General features: G+C 53.2%; 7 protein-coding genes across 7 annotated transcripts; 6 read left to right on the top strand and 1 right to left on the bottom strand.

Moving 5' to 3' along the window:
• Positions 1-557: 557 nt before the first annotated feature.
• On the top strand, positions 558-1,926 carry J7T55_007137 (phospho-2-dehydro-3-deoxyheptonate aldolase; the record flags this gene model as incomplete). The annotated part of the gene is made up of 4 exons (XM_053134190.1): positions 558-563; positions 653-710; positions 787-1,689; positions 1,754-1,926. 4 exons carry the CDS (start codon positions 558-560, stop codon positions 1,924-1,926), a joined length of 1,140 nt encoding a protein of 379 aa, XP_052988088.1.
• Positions 1,927-2,536: 610 nt separating this feature from the next.
• On the top strand, positions 2,537-3,846 carry J7T55_007136 (uncharacterized protein; the record flags this gene model as incomplete). Its single annotated transcript, XM_053134189.1, has 4 exons — positions 2,537-2,611; positions 2,757-2,911; positions 3,054-3,116; positions 3,174-3,846. 4 exons carry the CDS (start codon positions 2,537-2,539, stop codon positions 3,844-3,846), a joined length of 966 nt encoding a protein of 321 aa, XP_052988087.1.
• Positions 3,847-4,590: 744 nt separating this feature from the next.
• Positions 4,591-7,395, top strand: J7T55_007135 (uncharacterized protein; the record flags this gene model as incomplete). Its single annotated transcript, XM_053134188.1, has 1 exon — positions 4,591-7,395. The coding sequence occupies one exon, from the start codon at positions 4,591-4,593 to the stop codon at positions 7,393-7,395; it is 2,805 nt and encodes a 934-aa protein (XP_052988086.1).
• Positions 7,396-7,954: 559 nt separating this feature from the next.
• Positions 7,955-8,611, top strand: J7T55_007134 (glutamine-serine-proline rich; the record flags this gene model as incomplete). The annotated part of the gene is made up of 4 exons (XM_053134187.1): positions 7,955-8,220; positions 8,315-8,385; positions 8,436-8,504; positions 8,571-8,611. The coding sequence occupies 4 exons, from the start codon at positions 7,955-7,957 to the stop codon at positions 8,609-8,611; spliced, it is 447 nt and encodes a 148-aa protein (XP_052988085.1).
• A 1,111-nt stretch (positions 8,612-9,722) lies between these two features.
• J7T55_007133 (uncharacterized protein) lies at positions 9,723-10,350 on the top strand (the record flags this gene model as incomplete). The annotated part of the gene is made up of 4 exons (XM_053134186.1): positions 9,723-9,807; positions 10,032-10,142; positions 10,192-10,245; positions 10,304-10,350. 4 exons carry the CDS (start codon positions 9,723-9,725, stop codon positions 10,348-10,350), a joined length of 297 nt encoding a protein of 98 aa, XP_052988084.1.
• An 883-nt stretch (positions 10,351-11,233) lies between these two features.
• On the top strand, positions 11,234-12,111 carry J7T55_007132 (uncharacterized protein; the record flags this gene model as incomplete). The annotated part of the gene is made up of 4 exons (XM_053134184.1): positions 11,234-11,481; positions 11,542-11,598; positions 11,678-11,892; positions 11,951-12,111. The coding sequence occupies 4 exons, from the start codon at positions 11,234-11,236 to the stop codon at positions 12,109-12,111; spliced, it is 681 nt and encodes a 226-aa protein (XP_052988083.1).
• Positions 12,112-15,752: 3,641 nt separating this feature from the next.
• J7T55_007131 (uncharacterized protein) lies at positions 15,753-17,228 on the bottom strand (the record flags this gene model as incomplete). Its single annotated transcript, XM_053134183.1, has 4 exons — positions 15,753-16,365; positions 16,429-16,925; positions 16,977-17,054; positions 17,112-17,228. 4 exons carry the CDS (start codon positions 17,226-17,228, stop codon positions 15,753-15,755), a joined length of 1,305 nt encoding a protein of 434 aa, XP_052988082.1.
• Positions 17,229-18,471: the final 1,243 nt, after the last annotated feature.

Raw genomic sequence — 18,471 nt, 5'->3', positions numbered from 1 at the left:
AGTGCTGTGATACCCGGGCTGCTGGAGCACCACAGTACTGAGTGCTAGCTGTGTGTGCTCGACAAGGGCCAAAATAAGACTCGATGGAGCCAGAGTTCCAGGGTATGCTCCGCGAATTTTACTTTTGATAGAACACGCTGGATTGTTCCGAGCCAATGAAGCCTGAAAACCGAAAAGGGGTTGTCGAAAGTGCCTCGTTCAGCACCTGGACTGCAATGTACCTGCAGCTGAGCTGGGAGGCCCTCTGCCTGCCCCGCCAAACCGTCCCGGCCCCCCACTAAGAAGTGACTCAATGCTGAACCCAGTGCGCCAGTGCGCCAGTGCGCTCTGGTTTGAAATAAGCATACGTCAATAATGGCCGTCACCACAGCTCAAAACCTTATCGATCTGATTCACACACACACGCACTACAAAGCTCTGTCCTGGGCCAAATTTCTCGCTCTTATTTGCGATACCTCCCAGATTCTCTTTCTTACATTTTGCTTTGCCTTAGTAGAGATACCCAAACCCTCCAAGAGCGTGCATTGCAGCATTCTTTCGTCCGAACTTCCACCACCATGGCTGTAAGTGAACGACCGGCCCCGCTGCGCTGGACGCCGCGATGTGGCCCACTCACGCCACTTTCGATCGCTGACTCACCTGCGATTTGCAGTCCTTCTACATCGAAAACAAAAACGTTGGCAATAAGGCCGAGAGTGAGGATTGGAGAAGTCAGTACATCCTGGAGCTGCAAACCGCCGACCCACCATAGAGCATTCATAGCTAATTATACCCAAAATTTTCAAGTCCGCGGCTACAACCCTCTCACAGCACCCGACCTGCTCCAACATGAAATCAAACAGACACAAGAATCGAAGCGTACCGTGCTTGACGGCCGTGAGGAGGTTGTCGCAGTGGTCAATGGCACGGACGAGAAGCAGCGACTGCTCGTGGTCATAGGCCCATGCTCCATACACGATCCCCAGGCAGCCCTCGACTACTGTGACATGCTGCTGAAAGAGAAGGAGAAGCACAAGGATGAGCTGCTGATTGTCATGCGCTCCTACCTCGAGAAGCCCCGCACGACTGTTGGCTGGAAGGGTCTCATCAACGATCCGGACATCGATAATAGCTTCAACATCAACAAGGGCCTGCGCCTGTCGAGACAGCTCTTCGTGGACCTGACCTCGAAGGGGATGCCTCTAGCGAGCGAGATGTTGGATACAATCTCCCCGCAGTTCGTGGCTGATGTGCTGTCTCTCGGTGCGGTGGGTGCGAGAACGACAGAGTCTCAGCTGCATCGTGAGCTGGCGAGTGGTCTTAGTTTCCCCGTAGGCTTCAAGAACGGCACCGACGGCTCGCTTGGTGTTGCAATTGACGCGATTGGTGCTGTCAGGCATCCCCATCAATTCCTGTCAGTCACGAAGCCCGGTGTAGCTGCCATCGTGGGCACGGTCGGCAACGATGACTGCTTCGTTATCCTGAGAGGAGGCACAAAGGGCACAAACTACGATGAGAAGAGCATCAAGGAGGCCAAAGCAGCGCTGCAGAAGGCCGGCGTCCGCGAGAGAATGATGGTGGACTGCAGTCACGGCAACTCGCAGAAGAACCACAAGAACCAGCCCAAGGTCGCGGCCGTCCTGGCCGACCAGCTTGCCAAGGGTGAGACTAGTATCATGGGCGTGATGATTGAGAGTAACATCAACGAAGGTGAGTGCTTGTCATTCAGGAGCGAGCAATTGGCGGGGACTCTAGGGGCTGACCAGATGCACAGGAAACCAAAAGGTGCCCAAGGAGGGCAAGGCAGGCCTGCAGTACGGCGTCAGCATCACGGACGCGTGCATCGGCTGGGAGGACACCGAGTCTGTCCTTGCCTTGCTAGCCGACGGCGTGAAGAAGAGGCGTGCTATCATTGAAGAGGCCCGGGCGAAAGAGAACGGCGCATAGGGTGTCCGTCTTCCTCTCCGGCCGCGGCCAAACTGATGCGTAGGAATAAAAGATGGTAGGCGAGCACGTAGACAGACGTAGAAATCTGGGGTGAGCAAAAGTGCTGTTCCAAGGCGTTGGTTCTTCACAAAATCGATGGCTGGTAAGGTCCGGCTGTATAGGAGACACAGATAATGATATCAATTATGGGCAACTTTGCGTTACATCTCGTGTGCAATAACACACCTATACCATCTGTCACGTCTCCGATGCGCCTCACATGGTCGTGCAGTCCTGGTATAGAACGAGGTGGCACCTGTGTTGTATTCAATGCGTTGCTGGATGTGACCGTCATAGAGGAGTGGATTCGTGCCCGTGGTGGATGCTTATCCATGTGTGCGGTGATTGGCCCGTGCACCGTTGGGGTGTAATCGAGCAGCTTTCATTGGCAAATTCGGGATCTTACGGCTTGGACAGGTTTTGCTCTGCCCTGGCTCTCGACCTCAATCCAACCCGCCTACCGACCACTAGACCTCAAATCTCCAGGCATTGGTCCTCGATTCCAACCCCACTCACCCACTCATCTCCTCGCAGCATCCTCTGAAAGCCGAGCAGTAGCAGCTTGCCCAAGATGTTTGCCCGGTCCTGCTTGCGCTCGACGCGCGCCTTCTCCGGGGCACGAAATGGCGCCATGAACTTTGCGAAGGTACGAATCGATCCGTCCACCGACGATGGGGGAAGCAGCTGGGCGAGATACAGCATCACCGAGGCCCAAAGATCACAGTCATACATCAAGTCCGGGACGGACTCATCGCTTTTGGGTTGGGGCTAACGAGCTGTCTGATTCATAGCGCGCCGCGTCCACGACCAGCAACGTAAACGCCGCCGAGGGAAGACGACTCAACATCGCCGCCGCAGCCTCGACTGCTGCGGCCCTCGGCTCCGTCGCTTGGTACTACCATCTCTACGGCTCCGATGCCTTCGCCGCGACACAGGCAGAAGAGGGGTGAGTGAATCAATTGCCTTCCTGCTTATGCTTGGGAACACCGATGTATCTGGGATGCTTGGACTGTATGAGGCATATACACATCAGCCAAACCCAGAGGTTTTCCGTAAGGGAAAGCTCAGAGCTGACAACAAACGCATAGTCTCCATCCTACCGCATACCCTTGGGTGCACCAACAGTGGTTCAAGACCTTCGACCATCAGGCGTACGTGTAAATGCACTCCCCCACGCCCCGAAAGTCAACTCACACACATCCGAATAGGCTCCGACGAGGTTTCCAAGTCTATCAAGAAGTCTGCGCATCTTGCCACTCCCTCAGCAGAATTCCTTACCGATCTCTAGTCGGTTCCGTGCTCACCGTCGACGAGGCCAAGACCATGGCCGAGGAGAACGAGTACGATAGCGAGCCCAACGACGAGGGCGAGATCGAGAAGCGGCCCGGCAAGCTTTCCGACTACCTTCCTGCGCCCTACAAGAACGACGAGGCTGCCAGGGCTGCCAACAATGGCGCTCTGCCCCCGGATCTGTCTCTGATCGTCAAGGCCCGACACGGCGGTTGCAACTACATCTTCTCCCTGCTGACTGGTTACCCCGAAGAGCCCCCAGCGGGCGCCGTCGTCGGTGCTGGCCTGAACTTCAACCCCTACTTCCCTGGAACCGGTATCGCCATGGCTCGTGTCCTGTACGACGGACTGGTGGAGTACGAGGATGAGACCCCGGCGACAACGTCACAGATGGCCAAGGACGTGGTTGAGTTCCTGAACTGGGCCGCCGAGCCCGAGATGGACGAGCGGAAGAAGATGGGAATGCAAGTGCTGATTGTGTCGTCGGTTCTGTTTGCCATCAGCGTGTGGGTCAAGAGGTACAAGTGGGCCAACCTCAAGTCCCGCAAGGTGGTCTACGACCCACCAGCAGACTCCAAGATTCGCCATTAAACATAAGACAGCAATGCGGATAGAGCAGTGAGACAACGGGCCTATCGAGGTCTGATTGGTGGTCTCGTCATCACAAGTGGCTGCTGTATGTGTATAATGTTATCAAACTTAGACTCCTTCCTCCCAGGTTTCTCCTATCTCACTCGCATTGACGAAGTAGAAAAAAAAAAGAAAGAGACATAGGGACAGGGACAGGAGTAATCTTCGGGGTTGTTAGAGTGTATATCAAAGCTTTCAGGTCTCAATTTAACCATTTTCTTGTGTCCTCAACACTGCTCAACACATGTCGAGGAGATGGTGCTCGCTTAGCTATGTGGAATTTGTACATGTACCCCCAGCCGTCAACCTGAAATTTTGGTCCGGCAGCCAGCGTTCGGTCAATCCAGAGCATTCAGCTTTGTCCTGCCTCTGAAAGGCCTCGTCAAAAAGTCGACTTGGCATTGGCCAAAAGGTCCCTAACGTGGCGATTTGATTAGAGTGCCAGGAAATTGTTGGTGGTGCCTGAGACTTCAGGACCCCAGCGCGCCTAGATACGGCGGTACTGTTTTGAGGGAGTCGTATGTCAGTGTTTTCTGGTCCGTGCTCACCCTCAACGGCCACCTCGACTTCAATTCCAGAACTCAACTTTTCATTCCAGGCTTTGATCTGACATGACACTCTCTATGCATCATTGAGAAATTTGCACTGAAGGATTCAATGCAGTCTCATTATGTGAGACTGTTCTGAGTTTTCACGTCACTCGAGATGGAGGCAGTTGTCAACGGGTCCGTCGCGGCCAAACGCCCATGTGCTGCACGATCAACAACGCTCGATGCGGATGCAGCCAGAGATCTGCTCAATTATTTTGAGATTGACGAGAATGAGAAGGAGTTCCTGATCTCGGCAATAACGTCCAGCAAGGCGCACGAGGACGAAGTCAAGGCCCTCCTGCACGACCGCGCATTCTCTTCTCACACGTCAGAGGATGACACGTCTGAGGATGACGACCACGAAAATGACGGCACACCAGCAGGCCGCCACCCAATACCGTGGAGAACGCCAGAGAACCCCGACGCCCCACCAATGGACGAAAACACAGCTCGCAATCTCCTTTGCGGCTTCAACATCGACGATGACCTGAGGGAATTTCTCATGGCCATTATCATGTCCGGCAAGGTCTTTGAGGATGATCTCAGGCAGCTGTACAAAATCGGCCTCTCGGCTGGGTGGGAAACCTTTCAGGCTCAGGTGCAATGCGCGAAATCTTTGAGGGACAAGGTCCTGGCAAGGCACTATGGCGACGATCTCACGATGTACTTGGGGATGATGAGGGAGTCCGGACACATCATGGACTTTAGGGAGAGATATTGGCCTTTGGGAGCATCTGCACTCAATGCGAGTGAGAAGATGGTTGCTAGCAAGCATCTCTGGGGTGGATTGGTGGATGGAAACACGACTTGCTTGCAGAGCATCCAACTGGTTCACGATGACGATAACCAAGTCAGCAACAACATCGTACCCGTGGACAAGCCCCCGCCGGACTGGATGGCAAGCAATCCTCAGCCCACGAAGGCAGTAAGCGACACCACCAAGAAGACCAAGACCAAGACGCAAAGCATAGATCAGGCTCCATCTTCAGCCAACGACGCCAGGTTTGAAGTCGTTTGCCCTATACGACGGCCGGATGGTTCTGTCTGTAACAAACGCTGCTACGACGGAAAGGCCTACCGCTCCATGCAGGAGCATATCCGCAAAGTTCACAAGGATCACTATATTCCAGGGCTCAACGCGAATGAGGAGAGCTTTCGTCTCATGGTCAACAACACACCCGGAGGAGGGAATAATGTCCCGCAGGCCACAGATGCGGCCAAGGCCTCGGATGAGCAGGCAGGAGGGTTCAACTCTCAGTTGGTCAGGCCAGCTGACTTGTCTTTGCCTTTGGCCAACGAAACGGCAGTAGATGCGGGCAAGAAGCGGCGAGTGGTGAAGAAAGCGAAACAGGCGCATGAGAAGAGCCCGGCCAAATCACCATTTTTTGCGAATGTCAATGTGCCAGCACCTGTTTCTGGAATGATTTCGGGACAGTCTGCTCTTGGCGATACTTTTGACGGCAGATCATTCCTGCAGCAGTTTGATAGAGCCCCAGATGGACTCGGAGCAATGGCACTTGGACTAAATGCCACCATATCACAAAGCTTGTTTCCACAGCATGTTGACGGCGTACTTCCCAGCTCCGTCTCATCAGATCGGAAGAGAAAGCGTGACGACACGAGTGACGAAGCACAAGATCAGATCTTGAGCCAGGACATGCAGCAAGGACTCGATGGCTCGGCTGGCGCGCTCTACGACCCGCCCGTGGACCCAAATCTTTTCTTTCAGACCTTACCACCGCAGCCAGCGCCTTCCGCCGATCCCGATGTCTTCGACGAGATGATAGATATACTGGGCCAACTTCAAGAGAATGCTCGCGAGGATCAAGCGAGACGGGAGATGGGTGGTCCGACAGCCGGCCATTACAACCCGCCGGTCGAGTCCACAGCCTCACAAGTCCTATTGCCCAAGCGGAACCCCTTCACTGCGCCTATGCCACAAGCAAAAGCGAAACCCGCCCCGAAGCAGGCCGCATCTCATTTCTTTGTTTCTCCCAGCAAGAAAATCGATGAGGCACGAACCGCCGCAGTGACACCAAGTCCGACTGCTAAGAAGACAAGCCGACCAGCCCGGGGCACTGTCTCGGCACTTCCGATCCCTCCGTTGGCAGGAGACAAGTTCGGCCTCGTCCAGGAAGAACTTGCCAGTGACCCATTCCGCCTTCTGATCGCTGTCACTTTCTTGATTAGAACTCCTGGAAGAGTCGCGATCCCCGTCTTCCGTCAGCTGATGGAGCGTTACCCAACAGCTCAGGCCCTAGTCGAAGCCGACCCCGCTGACATCGAGGCCATGATGCATCATCTCGGCCTGTCTAACCAACGGACCAAGACGATCCAGAAATATGCGCGGACGTGGCTCGAGCGGCCGCCTTCCAAAGACGTGCGCTACGGAATTAAGGACTACCCGCAAAAAGGCGATGGAAAAGACGTCCGCGCCGGCGAGGTCTTTGGCCCCGAGGACCCCGATGCCAACAAGGGCGACGGCGTCGTCGGCAGCCCCGACAGCTCTGACTCGTCTAAAGAGAATGACCCGCAGGCTAAGACCACGGCTAGAGGCCACGGCACGGCCTGGGAGATCGGCCACCTGACGACGGGCCGGTACGCCCTCGACTCATGGCGAATATTCTGCCGCGACGTCCTCCTTGGGCGTGCGCAGGACTGGAAGGGCAAGGGCCGGGACGGCACTTTCCAGCCAGAGTGGATGCGGGTCCTGCCCGAGGACAAGGAGCTGAGGGCCTGCCTGCGGTGGATGTGGATGAGGGAGGGCTGGGAGTGGGACCCCAAGACCGGGGAGAAGACGCCGCTGAGGGAGGAGATGCGCCTGGCTGTCGATGAGGGCCGGGTTGCCTACGACAACCAGGGCCAGCTGCAGATCATGGAAAAGGCGGATGGTCAGGTGGATGGTCTCGGAGGAGCTTGAGAGATGCTGTTCTTGGGTCATCGAGGCTGTCAGGCCTCTGAGGCTTGAGTATGCACTGTACTGACTGCTTCTATTCATGTAAGCATACGAGAAAAAAAATGACATTGTAATTGCCCAAGCTTGAGGGGCGGCACTTCCTTTTACCTGCCTTGCGGTGCGTGTACATAGTGTAAAGTGTTCGGAATTCTCGACTTCTGTCTGCTTGATCTCCTGACCTTCAGCTCGAGAAACAAGTAGATACCTGGGTCCTCCTGGCGTTTACTCACTCGATACAGCAGGACTACCAGACTCGACAACAATGAAGAACCGATCCTTGACTGACTGGCTTAACCACATCCCAATGAATGTTGCCACAGCCACCATTAGGTGATTCAATGCGGATCTGTGAATCATCAAGGTCTACTCAGGTCAGGTGAATGTGTCTTTCAAGTCAAACGCTGCCCTCCCTGATGGTACATAAAGCTGCCACGACAACTCTCTCCTCCTCCAGCAATAATTGCACCTACCAAACAAGACTACTTCAACAGACGCTCTCAACCCCCATCAAAACTCAGTCAACATGCAGTCCTTTACTACCATCACTATCATCGCTGCCCTTGGCTTCGCTGGTATCAGCTTTGCCGCCGATGGCTACCTCAAAACTTGCACTGACTTCGAAGTGGACGGTCTCGACGGCCAGCCTGGCCGTGAGGTCTTGCTCAAGGGGAAGTGCAGGAACTTCGATGGCGAACAGATGAATACCACTCTGGATCTGAACAAGTGCTTCGGCTGGTATGGTAACGATCCTGACGGTGATGCCTGTGGCTTCACCTTCCCCCCTGAAAGGTATGTACCCTGCGGGCCCCTCCCCCAACTCGAACGTACCACCTCGAGGTGGATCAAGTAAGTGAATTTCAGAAGCTGATGATGTCTCTTGTAGGAACTTCTCTGGATCTACTGTTCATTGCCAGAACCCTTGGCCAAGAATGGAAGACTTTGGCAAGAGATTCTGTAAGCCTCGTTACCTCAGAGACCCACAAACAATACTAATGCTTCCACAGGCTGTACGGGCTCTTGCGTAGGCAAGGACGAAAACGGTCATATGAAGCATGTTTCTATCATCAATCTGGGTAAACGCAATAACCCTTTGCTTATTTCATTGAGAAGCCTACAATCGCTAAACCAGACTCCAACAGACTCTTACATCGGGAATAGCAACGGCAGTCTTTACTGTTGATCGGGGAATGGAAGAGTCCTGACGATAGCACTGTTTTTGAGGCACAGGATGGAAACTTGTCGCCACGGTCAAAGGGTCCTAGTTCAATTTTGGCTGTTGGCTGCCTACAGGTACCCGGGTAGCTTTACAGGGAGTGGAGTTCACAGATCAATATCTAGATGCCTTCTCACATCGAAAAACCACAACTGAAGCTGGATTTTCGTTCTCAAGCTAGCTTCCTTACTCGGCCTGCTTGTTTATATGAATAAATGGAATGCCCTATTTCTACTCTTTGCGCGCCTTGCACGTGCATAAGCCAGGGAGGGGAATTGGTTTGAAATAGTTTGAGGGACATACATTATTTGTATCCAAACTGCTAAAACTTGTAAACGGATGGATACATGAAAATTTCTTAAATCCTATGTGGTGTAGTTAGCCTCTACCTTTTCCACCCGTCTCACAAGTAGCGTCCAAGCCTCTGTGAAGTCCGTCTGATGCATTCCAGTGTGAGAGGCCAGACAGATGGGTCTAAGACACGCAGCAATGAATCCACTCATACAACAGTGTAATTATCTCTATCTCAATTATATAAGACAGGTCCGTAAGCACCCCAATGACCAAACCTTGAAAGTAGTGTGGGCTGAAGCTTGTTGAGGAATGGCACGTCTCCCCACTAACAATAGGTTTATTGCGTGGGGTGGTGCGGGAACTTTTATTTGACTTGCTCTGCTTGTGTAGTCTACTGCCCATCAACCAGCTTCAGTAGTAAGTGCAAGACCTATATTCAGCTATCAGTTACTCACCTTGCTGATGAGGGTAAAACGGACAAGATTTGACACCAGTGATCTTGACTTTTCAGCCTACATCCAATTCTTACGTGACTGGCTTACCAGCACCATGCTCTCATCGGCCTATTCTCCAATCTGTAATCCGCTGCGAATCTGTGAATGACTTCAGGTCTTAGCAGGCCATAAGAGAATGACGACTGGGACTATAGATATGAAAGAGCAGCCCCAAAGCAGTCTCCCATGTTCAATCTCATGCAGTCCTTCTTCCAACACTGCACAAACTCAGAATATTAGATCGACACCTCCACAATTACAACCCTTCTCAACACCAACATTTGTTCAAGATGAAGATTTCCACTGCGACCAACCTTGCTGCCTTTGGCTTTGCTGGCATCAGTTCTGCTAGCAGTGACTTCCTCACGTCATGCAGTCAGTTTCAGTGGATCGACCGCGATGGATACTTCCAGATTTGGGCAGTATGCCTGGATGGGAATGTTGAGAAGCAGATCAAAATTCTTGGATCTTGATGATTGTTTCGGCTGGTCCAGTGAGCGCTGTGGCTTTACCTCCCAGCCTGCCAGGTACCATTGAACCCGCCTCATCCCCTCTTTATGTTTTCCCAAAAGCAGTCTATTGCCCACCCACTTGGACAGAAAGGAGAGCGCTAACTTGGCTTGACTGGTATGTCCGCAGCGGCCTTTCCAAGTCCATCCACTCGTGTGAGAACCATTACAACAACGACACTAACTTTGGCAACGAGTTCGGTAAGTCCCACCATCTCATCGTCTGAATCCGATACTGAATCTTTTCCAGGCTGCTGGGGTCCCTGTGATACACACGGCGATTCTCACAACACTTTCTCTCTCAGTAAGCTTCTGATTCTCTTTTCATGACCCCGAAGGCCACAATCACTAAATCTACATAGCAAAAGATAAGTACATCGGCAACAACAACGGCGTCCTCGTCTGCTAAGTTGAACAAGGAGGGCCTGATAGCAGACATCAATTCTGCATTACAGGATGGAACCTGCTTCGATGGTCGAGAGGGACTTATGCTGGTTTTATTTTTGGTTGTTTCTTACAAGTAACTGTGCATTTTTCTTGAAAGAGGGGGGTAGGAGCCCACTTGGTATTCATTATTATGTTCTCAACTCAGAAAGGTTATCGAGATGAAGCCACAATTTGGTTCTGCTTCTAATCCAGCTTGCCATTTTAGTAAAACCGAGCGGCTTATTTGACAGCCTATACTTTCTCATGATTGACCTGCTAAAGCTTGTAATGGGCGTGGCATGATGAGTTGTTGATGAAGACTTCCGAAACTTCGTATGGTGTTATCAACCTCGTCCTCCTCTGTCTCCAAGCATGTACGAGGTCTTTTGCTGCATTCCTGTGTGAGCAACTAAACAAATGATTCAATATACACAAAACAAAGAGCCATTAATGAAACAGGAAAAGTGAAAATCTTCATCTGAGGCAACAGCAGACATTCCAGTGAGCATCCCAACTTGCAAACCATCGGGCGTATGTAGACCTAGATCGGCCGAAGACGGTCTGGTCAGGGTGAAAACATGAAAGTGAGGGACCACTGCTTAAATTGAGGCTGCTCGAGAATTGAATTCGCAAATTGTTCGACAAGTGGGATGTGATTATCCCATATGAAAAATGGAACATAGGTTCGAGTGCACCCTACTTGATCAACCATCCCCCTCAGGTTGAGCTGCCCTACCAACATCCTACCCCATCAACTATCACACACATACACTTGTTTTCGACAACGAGAATCAATCTGTGGTTCAGCTGTTCTTTACCTTCCAAGTCCCACTATCAACTACTGGTTGCAACCCTTTCTCGCCACGATGAAGACCATGCTCCTTCACGTTGCCCTCTTCCTTACCACTTTGGCTGGCGCCATCTTCCAGCTCGCCGGTGGAAAATCCACTGGCATTGGCGGAAATATCGCAGGCTCAACCATCACCATCCCGACAGCGAAGCCTGTCCCTTACAACCAGTCCTGCACGGCGAGCACCTACGTCCTTAACGGAACCATTCTTAGCCTCTACTGCAACACCGATGATTACGCGAACTGGTACTACGATTGGACCTCGTACGTGCCGCCCATTATCCAGCTTAAATGACAGAGAATACTGACGGACTCGCCTCGTAGGATTGATCTGGACGTCTGCGTGGGCAACAATGCTGGAACACTGATTCCATACCCTGGGTGAGTCAACGGCCCCGTCCTTGCGAGTACACTCATTCTACCATGGTACTGAGTGGCCACACTGACTGACGCGACGCAGAGGAAACTTTTCCAGCAGCTGTGGCAACTGCAATGTCACCTGGAGCCACGTCGAGGAGACCCCTTACAGCACCACCTACGTCACCGGCGTCGACTCGGCCGCGTTGAGCAGTGTCAGCGCTCTCTTTACGCCTCGCTGGGACGACTTGTACCTGAGCTGCTCGGGCTGTAACGCTGGGTTCGGCACCACTGTCGTGCCCGGCCAGCTTCCTCTGAGTAAGTCTGCCACATTCTGGCTGAGAACCCTCCATCATCTGACAGATGGGGGAAACAGACCAGGTCCTGATCAACAACGATGGCACTCTCGGCTGCTTCAGCGCCTACGGTACCACCCAGAGAGCAGAGCCCTTGATTGCGCGTGTCACTGCCCCTCAAGTTGCCTTCGCAAAGCCCACCCAGACCTCGAATGGACGAGCTGCGATATCCACTGTCTAACGGCAGGCTTCCAACAACGGGCAGCTCGGCAAAGAACACTGTCGTGAACAGACGTGAGAGGCGGAATACCACGTTCGTAAGCGTTTGAAGGTCATGACTTGGGTCTAGGGCTAGCTCATGGAAGCCAGATTCGTTAACTGAACAAGCTATTGTGCAGGGCATACTTAACTTTCGGGTGGCAAAATAAAAGGCGTGTAGTCTGTAGGAAACGAGAAAATTTCCAGGAGCCTCTAGATCGTAGAGAGCTCTCTGCACTAAATCCGCATGAGAACCTGTTTTGGTATCAACCGTGCCTTGACTGAAGCTGCAAAAGCAACGATAAGCATGACGAATAGAGTCTCACACGGCATCCTGTCTCCTGCGGAAAGACCAAGATATGACGTGGAGTGAGGTGACATGCTCAGACCTCTCAAGACACGGAGACCAAGCAATGAGCATATGTGGTTGATCATCATGATTTGACGGCCTCTATCCGCCGGCTTCTGGTAGATCAAGCCCGTGCTCCTCCCCGTGCCACAGACATTGTCCCGGGTGACACAGACACTGCGGGGGTCGAAAACATCTAAGATCGACAACGGCTGCTGCGGTTAGTCCAATTATTAGGTCCAAATGGGGGATCCCCCGCTGACTCCCTGGCTATTCTGGGGCTCAGGCTCGAGCGTCGTCGGCCCCGAGGCCGTTGGACACGAGCCAGACGCGTGCTATTATAACGTGCCCAATAGAGCTGCCGATCCCTCGCTTCCCCCCATCTTCATTCGGCCATTTTCCGTCATCACCCATGTGTCCGCACGGGTGCAAGATCCGAGATCGAAAATCCGGTAGTAACCGTGCATATGGCTTTCTCTGCAAGTGGTGCCGGTTCGGACTAGTAGATCGCATCCCCGGCGAACACTCCATGGTTTAGCCACATATCTAGGGCCCAGACGCCTTGACAAGTACACCACAGTGCAACGTCGAGCACTGAGCCGGTGTCGACGTCCTGTAAGAGCGCATTAGTTGCCACGTTGCGGAGAACGTCAGGGACTCAATACCTGCACAGAGAACAGTGACCCCAGTCCGACCGCTGGGACTAGCCTCTAGTCCAGTACCCAAGTTCTGGACAGCAAGGACTGCGTCATCACCAGTCAGGGCCTCTCGTTCGGCGCAGCTCCATGTGGGCTTCCGAGCTAGGCATTATCAATGTTCCCCGCGGGCCAACAGGACTGCTTCCCCGTACCAAGTCTCTGAGAGGCTTTCGACGCCAAAATGCGGCTAGCGGGCGAACCGATGGCGCGGAGCCATTCGAGGCAGGTCATCCAGATGGCGTATGCCTGATCGCAGGATATGCTGGCATGCTGGGAGCGAGAGCTCCACTGTCAAGCCGGTTAAATGCGTGATGTAAATGACTGGTCCCTGCCGTCCGCTCACAGACCCCGTATGCGTCGATACCTGAAAGAGTGCTGCGTTGTTTTGTCATGATTCGCCGCAAGCCCACATGTTGCTATCTGATGATCTTGTCTAAGTAAATAGGTCGGCTCTCTACAGCATGTGAACGTATCTAAGCAAAGCGTGCAACGAATAGGGACTTTCAGGGAAATCCGTACCACGGGAGCATGTCTAAAGAAACAGCAAGTACTCTTGCTGTTGCAAGAGCAAGTCTTGTTGTACGCCGGGAATGGGCTGACGGGAAAGACAGGTCTTGGCAATTAACTGCACAGAACTTCCCTACAGTGGTATTCAAGCTTCACTAGCAGCCGGGGTAGCATGGGCTTGAGAGTTTTCGCCTTACTTCTGTGACCCGCAGACTTCCCATCTCGAGCTGTGGCGCCCTGCTCTTGACACAGCCGTTGAGAGTCAATTATGGCTCTTGCTGCTGTTGGATGGTGAGCATGCCCAATTGGGCATTATCGTCTCAGATGTCAGTCGAACTTCAGATGACACATGATGTGTCCCTTGAACAAACTCAAGCGCGTGTTCGACCCAGCCCTTCAGCCCAGGGGATCGAGTGAAGGATGCCCCCCTTCCCACCAACATCTGAGGCGCAGGGTGCGGGCAGCCTGTAGTGGAGGAGCTCTGGCTCAGTTCGGCTCCAAATCTCCGATCAGGCAGTTGGGCAAGATCTAATCAAGATCTAGACTCAGGATCATCGATTTGCTGCTTATTGGTATCCACCATGGGGTGAACATCTTTTGTGGGCCATTTCATCTATGTTTCCAGAAGGAATCCTCCTTCTTCCTCAGCGTCGGTTCGCTCTGCACTGGATACCCGTTCCGGAACTTGAACCGCAGTGTGGTAGAGTCTGGTTCGAAGCGGCCGCGTTCCTTGCAATGATGGGCATGGGTACTGATATACTCCATGCTATTACTGTAGGTTCGTCTGAAAAGCTGAAGGGCGGCCAATCAGCCTCCTAGGCTGACACCCCAGTCCTACATCATCAACTTGGGGGGCAGTCTTCCGTGCAGTAGCGGCATTCAGGCAAGGTCAACCTTGTCCTGGCAAGCTCCCATTGACAGCCGCGCAAGGCCAGGATCCTGAGGTACTGGATCCTGTCACCGCGGTCTGGCATCGTGCCTGACAGGGTGAGGGGTTTTCCCCCATGAAGCCAGACAAGCTCGCAGGACAGGAATGCAACACCGAGAGCTACATGTACACGTGCGCCGGTGGACGCTTCGACCGGTGTCGAGCCAACGCTTGACCGTATCCTGCCAGACTTACCAGTCACGACAGACGAATCACCGACCTGACTACTCTGTTCATTCCAGAAGGAGAGCGCCACTCGCTGCTCTCTAGGAAGATTGTGCGACGCAAAAGCCAGCCAGCATGGCAGATCCCCCTAGAGCTCCCATGCTTTCCGTCTACCGTAGCACTGCATATACGTCCGCCGCCGTGCAGTTTCATATCGGCCGAAGGAACAGTTCTAGCTCCCAAGGCAAGACAGGGCTCTCTCTCCCTCCTGGCACATCTGAAGCAGATGTCACTTTCCCGTGATGGTGGGAGGGAAGGGCCCGCGGGATGCCGGCAGAGAAATTGCACCCTTGGGATGCCAGGCGCGCCATAGACTGTCAGATCTGGATAGGCGAGCAAGTCCCCTAACCAGAAGGAGGATCCTTAGTTATTCATTGAAGGACTGAGGTTGTGCTTTGACTCCCTCAACCGTGTGCGCCACAAGATTGGTGTCGGCGCTGGTGGAGGATGGAAGCCACTTCCAGCCCGTGCGATGGCGCAAACGGCGGCTGGTACGCCGATTCCAATGTACTTGTGCACGGAGGCAGGATGGACTTTCAACACGCTAAATTGTGTACGCCGTTGGGTCGCGATGCTATCTTGCACAGTCGTGACTCTGTGGCGTTGGCAGTTTGGCTGGTGTCATCGTGGTCGCTTGCCCGCGTACTGATCAAACCCTTGAGAGAGCAGGCACAGTCAGTGTAGCTGTATCGAGATTGATTCCAGGAATTGTTCAACAGGTGTGCCAATTAGAGATCCACGAGCGGTCCCGTGGGGGCTCAGGTTGTAGATACACATATTATTTGTGACAAGATTCTTCTGCCGTCCTGCTCATCAAGTCGTGCGCAGAAGCAAAAAGGAAACCAAGCATGCGCTCATCATGCATTTTGCACTCATATTTCCCGTCCTCTATAATTACACTCACGCCTCTCCTGGCTTTATGAGCCTTGTATTGGCAGCGTCGTTGTCGAAGATGAAATCGAGCTCTGTTGGTTTGGGAGGGAATCGTGCGTCCTCGTCTGACTCGAGATGTTGACAGACGTGTGTACATTAATGCCACTCCCGTGCCCGGCGAAGTCCTCCCAAGGTGTGCTAGCAATCCTTGTCGACACGACTCCTTTCCCGGGGTACTGCGTCAGGACAGGCCCAGGTTCTTGTGGTTGCATCTCAAAGTCCATGTCGGATTCGTCGTTGTTTGATGTCGAGGTGGCGCCGGGCCCGGACTCAAGGCGTGATGAGTCAATGGTGCTAGGGGAGAACGGGCCATCGCTTAGTTTCTGCATCGTGTTCCGAGCAAAGCCCCAGGTGCATCGGTCGGTGCTCGCCGAGGGTCCGTAACGAGAGGAGCCATAGCCATATCTTTGTGTTGTTGGCTTGCCGAAGCCCATGGTCTTGAACAATGGCCGCAAAGTTGCCACACAACCGGCGATGATTCCAAGCGACGGTTCCATGACAGACCAGATGGCTACGTCTACTGTCTCGAACAAGAAGTCGGGAGTGATCGCTAGCCTCTTCACGAAGGGGATTCTCACGACTAGAGCAATTCCAGCGCTGCGAGTCACTATTGTTAGTAACGAAAGCCCCAGGAAGATCTGAACAGGTGGTTTCCCTTACACAGCTCCCATGCCCAACAATAAAGCAACCACGACCTTCGTCCTCTTGTTGAGCTGGACGTCCCATAGCATCGCCACGGGGAGAGCAGCGAAGACCAGATCAGTCACCGCTCCGATCACGCTATGGGCGATGACCGCATTAGGTAGAACATTAATGTTCATGCACCCACCGGGCTTTCCCAAGACCTGCTCGTAGAAATAGGAGGGAGGATTGCACTGGAAGATGGCGATGAATGTGAACACAACCGAGATAACATAGACGATGGCAAGGTTCCCATATATGACCCACTTGTGGACGGGCTCAGTGGCGACTCGGAGAAGGAACAGCGCGACCGAGGTCCTGACCATGGCTGAGATGGGAGCGTATATTACTTCGCAGATGTACCAGGCCTTGAGACCGATCAATGTCTCTTCCAGGCTGAGATTGGTGATGTGCTTGCCCGTGCCGCCGTCAATGATCCCCCACATGGCAACGACCGAGTAACCCGTGTACGCAAGCTGTTGGCTTTGTTAATTCTGTAAGAGCCGGACGGCAGCGTGAGAACTGACAATACTAGCTAGCATCCACCAGTCGTCTGCGGCAACATTCTTGATCATGATGACTCTGACATAGGCTCGAAGCAAAACCTGTCCAATGCTTGTCAGTGATTCGCCTCAAGAGACTGGCTTCTTCGAGTATCATACCAATATCCATGCCAGGCCCAACACTACCATCATGACGATGAAGAGCTGGGTGCCGCGGTCAGCAGTGTTGCTTGACAGCGCCATCTTGCTCAGATAGTGTTCCGGTAGTTTCGTCATTTTGACTTCGAGTATCTTCCTCGCCTCGTACAAGCCGTGGTCATGGCAGGTGTGGGTTCACCGTGGGTGCATTCAATATCGTGGTCGGAGAGCCTGAGGAGACTTACAAGCAGGATGTCTGGAGGACGTCTAGGGTCATATACTGCCAAATTTCGGAAATGGCCATGGCCGCATCGACAAGCCATCGATCCCCTGTGGCATCTCGTCGCAGGTACGTACACCTTGTGGTCGCTGCACCAGCGTGGTAATTGGGCAGAGCCGGTGTGGGATGGACCTGGAACACACTTGTCGATCGTGGAGTCCGGCGACTTGAGACGGCTCGTCGCTCCTCCACTGGCACGATACTTCCGGCGACTTGCGTCCACGCTTTGCTTCTGCCTGTGTTGGTGTACTGTACTCGTCATCAATTTGCAAGTGACCTTGTAATACCGCCAGGGGCAATCGAACGCTAGACTGCAATGTCTCCTCGCCTATGGGGCCCCGGCCAGATCCCGTACCAGTATGGTGAACGAAGCTACCAATGAGCTAAACTAGGCCGAATATGCAGTACTGTACTTGCACATGCTCGAGATCTCGAACCATAATTTAGAGCATCTCGTGCCGCGGAGCCAGTCTTCGGGAATTCATCTGGGCCACACCATTCGTGGACTTCAGGGACCACCTAAGAGGTCTGGGGGTCTGAGAACTGGAACAGGTCTGGAGCGGATATACAGAGTAGTCAGGGAACAGACCCATGGTGGCTTCAAGCACAGGACTGGAGGCTCAAACCAGAGCATCGGGATCGGTTCAACCGAAATGAACAAGCAGACCCCGTCAGTTCTTGGAACTAGAGGCCGGAACTTTTGTCCATTGGTTCGAACATCTTGACAGACTGATGAATGCAGGAGAGACGCAGGAAAGCACTGGACTCCACGTGGGCATCCCGTTCTCTGCCCCAGTTTCTCGGTTTCTGAGAAAGTAAAAAAAGCAAAAATGTTGTTTGAAAATATGCAGGTGCCCACGCGGCTCACAGATTGGGGACTGGGAACGAGCCCCACGGGCACGTCTGTAATTATGGCGGATGACAACTCGGCTTGGTTTCTTCAGCGTGGTGATGGCTCATTATGCGAATTGGGACGCTCGCGCGCGAACAAGAGACTCGGCGCTAGTGTGGCAGCTTTACAAGCTTCGCTGAAACCCCTATGAAAAGGTTACTATAATCAAAGGGGGAGAAGGCTGTCGCACGCGGAAGTCTGCAGGCGCG

This window comes from Diaporthe amygdali (assembly GCF_026229845.1).
Source record: "Diaporthe amygdali strain CAA958 chromosome Unknown NODE_42_length_345209_cov_65_521073, whole genome shotgun sequence".
Taxonomy (NCBI): Eukaryota; Fungi; Ascomycota; class Sordariomycetes; order Diaporthales; family Diaporthaceae; genus Diaporthe; species Diaporthe amygdali.
Note: the sequence above shows the minus strand (reverse complement) of the source record. Positions and strands in the feature narration are given on the sequence as shown.